Source organism: Stegastes partitus, unplaced genomic scaffold (genome assembly GCF_000690725.1).
Source record: "Stegastes partitus isolate 25-593 unplaced genomic scaffold, Stegastes_partitus-1.0.2 Scaffold422, whole genome shotgun sequence".
Lineage (NCBI taxonomy): Eukaryota > Metazoa > Chordata > Actinopteri > Pomacentridae > Stegastes > Stegastes partitus.
This window is the reverse complement of record NW_007578153.1, coordinates 448,932-453,090: the sequence shown is the minus strand read 5'-3', so window position 1 is coordinate 453,090 and position 4,159 is coordinate 448,932. Positions and strand designations below refer to the sequence as shown.

The 4,159-nt window shown below is 46.0% G+C and overlaps 1 protein-coding gene across 1 annotated transcript in view; it reads right to left on the bottom strand.

Moving 5' to 3' along the window:
• The window catches only part of rps3 (ribosomal protein S3), a 6,041-nt gene extending 5,224 nt beyond the window's left edge, over positions 1 to 817 (bottom strand). Inside the window, exon 1 of the mRNA XM_008285907.1 lies at positions 733 to 817. Within this exon, the coding sequence (XP_008284129.1) occupies positions 733 to 762 (30 nt within the window). The 5' untranslated portion in view covers positions 763 to 817. The remainder of the gene's footprint in view (positions 1 to 732) is intronic.
• Positions 818 to 4,159: the final 3,342 nt, after the last annotated feature.

The window sequence follows — 4,159 nt, the reverse complement described above, 5'->3', positions numbered from 1 at the left end:
TATAGTCTTTAGTTTATACAGTATGTGGTACACAAAATGAGGATGTGAACTGACGTGACCTCGTATGAACCAGGCTTCTGGCTTTTAAAGCTTCCTGTGGAACACTTTGCTGTGAGGAGCTCATCTACACACCCTCACAAACTGTTTGTTAGCCACAGCTCAGCTACAACAGGCTGGATGCCGGCGCCCTGTCTGCTCACTACAGTCACAGGTCCAGTATTCCTGTCATGTGCTTAAACTGCAGCTTCAGCCTCAGCAGCAGATGGACCGACCGAACCTACAGTCTCTGGGTTTGTTTAGCCTGAGCTACAAGAAGGAAACTGGCGCGTGGTTTAGTGTGAGCTAGCTCCTCTGTCTGAAGCTAGCCCGCTAGCCGAACCGCAGGAAGACAGAAACTCCGTGTCAGAGGAAACTTGGAGACGTTTTTGAAGTTCAGAATCAGACATAAACAGTTCTCAACGCCCTCGGGCAGCTCTGGATGAATACCGGGGTTAAGCGGACCCCAGCCCGGCTTACAGCTGCACTCCGGCCCCGGTGCTAACAGCCATGCTATCGCCAAATGAGGAGGACGCAGCGGCGCCAGCATCTGCATCAATCCTCCCAGGCCCGGAGCCGGACGAGCCCGAATCACAGCGAGACGGGACCGACACGCGTCAGTCCGAACCACTGAGAGCCCATTTTCAGCGAAAGCCACCGCCTGTGAGAGTAAAAGGAGAATAAAACGCCGCTAACCTTCCTCTTCTTGGAGATCTGCACCGCCATCTTCCAACAGCCGGAGACAGGAAAGGACGCGCTCAGGAGGCGGAAATGCTTTTGTACCAAAGTGGCCAACTTCCGCTGACGTCATTTCAGGCTGTCTCTGGGAATTGTAGTTTTTTGCTATAGATGCCACAGCATGAATGAGTGACACAGTGATATACAGAGAGCGTCTCCTGTTTTCAGCGCAAGTTTAAAAAAAAAAAAAAAAAACTCAGTAAAATATAAAAGATTGAAAAAAATTATAAATATAAATAAAAAAAAAAAACACAGGCGTCTTTAAGATAAGATCAAACTTTTTCATGCCAAAGGAAATCACTTTCCAGAGTACAATAAATAAAGGTTAGAGAAATACACACAGTGACAGAAAGGTTAGTAATTAAATAGAAATCAAACAGGAATACAAAGCATAGAATCTGAAGCGTCTACGTGTGTGTCTAAGTGTGTAAAGTGTCCAAGTGGATGCACAGAAATAGTTCAGTCCAGTTCTACAGTTTCATCAACAGACGCTTTTATCCAGAGCCACGTCCATCTGAGAGCAGATCCAGCACCAGCAAGGATCTGGTCAGGAGAAACCAACCTGGATCAGAGCCATAGAACAGGTCCAGTGTGGTAGTTGGTGCCAACAGCAGGCTGGAGGGAGGTGATAGGATTTGTTTGTTTGTTTGTTTGTTTGTTTGTTTCCAGGCTGTCAGGTGCAGAGGTGTTGAGTGAAGAGCTGCTCTTCAGTCTGTTCTTACAGACTGAGAGGGAGTCAGCAGGTTGAACAGTTTGGTAACTGGTTCCACCACCAGAACCACGGAGGAGGAGAGTCCAGCTACCGACCTGGACCTGTTGTGGTGGTTGGACCAGGAGGTTCTGGTTGGTCCAGTTAGTGAGCAGAGGGAGTGTAGACCTGAAGAAGAGAGTTCAGGCAGGAGGAGATGTTCTCTCTGTGGTTCTGTGTTCAGTGTCAGAGTTTGGATTTGATGCAGCTGGAAGTACAAACACGTCAGCTGAGTATGTGGCTGCAGAGGCTGACAGGTGTTGTCCGTGAGCATCCTGCTGTCTGACAGCTCCACACAGACTCCAGCTCAACCCCCAGGACAGAGCTGTGGAGTCTGTTAGTGTCGGCTGCCTTCAGCCTGCTGCCAGCACACCACAGCGTAGAAGATGACGCTGGAGACCACCGAGTGATGAAACATCTGCAGCCTCCTGAGGAAGGACAGTCGGCTCCGACCCTTCTCATACACAGCACCTGTGTTTACAGTCCAATCCAGCTGTTGCCTATGTGGACACCAGGTAGTTGCAGTAATCCACGATGTCCCCCACTGATCCCTCAATGGGGACTGGGTTCAGGCAGGTTCTCTGTCTTCTGAAGTCCATCACCAGCTCCTTCGTCCTCGAGATGTTGAGATGCAGGTGGTTCGGTCCCCCTGCTGATACTACGGCAGAGTCGTCTGAAAACTTCTTCAGATGGCAGGACTGAGACCAGAACCTGAGGCGTGAGGTGTAGAGGTTGAACAGGAAAGGAGACAGAACCGGTGATGTCCCCGTGCCTCTGAGGGTGGGTCCAGTGGAGCCTCAACCTTCATGGCCAGCAGCTCATCGCTGAGCAGGGCCGGCCCCATGGTGTTGGACGCACCGGATGGATTAACCTGAATCCTTAAATAATTTACATTCATTCGTTTTGAAAGAAAGTAAATAATGAGGTCTTGTGGACGTGTTGGCGTTTGCTGCCCTCCAGTGACCACAATGAGGAACTACAGCCAAACTGATGCTTAAACTCTTGTGTTTTAGCTGATTAAACAGTTTTAGCGTGGCGTGGCGAAACTGGAGCACAGGAGAGTAGAGTTAGAAGCAGAATCAAGGTAACGAGCAGAGAATGAAAACGAGTACAAAACTGACGAGGGCTTTACAACAATCTGGCATCGACTTGTGGCTGCTGGCGTCTCAAACACTGGATACAGGTCTGAGGAGTGAATGGCAAGCCACACCTCGCCGTAGCTGGACCAATTGGCTGATTGTGATTCAAGACACCTGGTCACTGTCCCTCCGGCTTGATGCACAGGAAAAAATACCCAAAATGCTCCACTAGGTGGAGCCAAAGGCAGAGGTCATGTTAAAAGATCATTTAAAAAGAACCTTTATGACCATTTATCCTCCAATGTACAGATATAAGTGTTGCATAAAGGCTTAATAAAGCAAATATAATATATATATAATATATACGATATAAGATGAGGTGTGACTCTCGTATTAGGAATCAATAAAGTCTCTTTTATCCTTTCTCTCTTTAAGTAGCTTGAGGTATTTTAAAAAATCACTTATATTCCTCAGAAACAGAAAAAGCTTCAGCTGCAGATCAGAAACATCAAATAGAAAAAGTTCCTCCATAAATATCAACACTTAGCAAACAGAAAGTTTTCATCTGGAAAACTGAGCCAGAAGGAAACTGTGGGACTATTTTCAGCAGTGGATGAGTCAAGGCTTCAGCAGCAGGACGGTGTTCGGCTCTGAGGTCCTGAAGGTTTCTGGAAACATGAAGCTCAGTTTTATTCATGACCAGACGAACAAACTCCAGACCGACAGGAACCAGGTCAGCTCGTCTCTCCGATCAGCGTGTTTAAACCGCAGTTAAATCATTTCACAGTAAATCAGTTGCTGCTCATTCATCAGATCTCAGCAAACAGAAGGAAACATACATTAAAGGAGAATTCACAGCAGCTCTGTCAAAAATAAAAACAGTCCCCAGACAAACTTGTCTGATCTAAAGGAGCCTGAGCAGATGAGTTATTTAAAAGAGAGATCAGACAGTAGCAGGTGAACTGCATCGGATTATAAACCAGCGTTCATCCGGATCGGTTTCAGAAAAACGTCCTCACCGTCCTGCTGCGTTCGGTTAGTTCTAGTACGGATTGATGCAGGAGATCCGACTGGTCCAAAGGAGGGAGGAGGTCGGACATCAGGAGGTTACGGTTAGGGAAGGAGGAGGAGGAGAGAAAGAGGAAGAGGAGGAAGAGGAAGATAAAAGCTAGTTATTTTTTGGTTAAAATGGTAAAAAGGACTAAAATGTTTAAACATTGGTGAAATATTTCAACGTTGTACACGGTTAAAAAGTCTTTTTAAGGGTTTTACTTTATAGTATTTTCTTTTTATAATAAAAAATCAAAATGATAACTGTAAATATATTTCTGAAACTACATAAAAGTTTTTACAAGTGAACATATTCTTTGTAAAATGCCTCAAACAGCCTGAAGCTGGACGAAGCTTTTTAGTCTCAGAGTCATGAGATTTCATTTAGTTACAGGATTTTTCTGCAACATCAGCAATATCATGTCAAATGACATAAAACCAGTGACGGTGGACCACAGACACCATAAAACCAGTGACAGTGGACCACAGACACCATAAAACCAGTGAC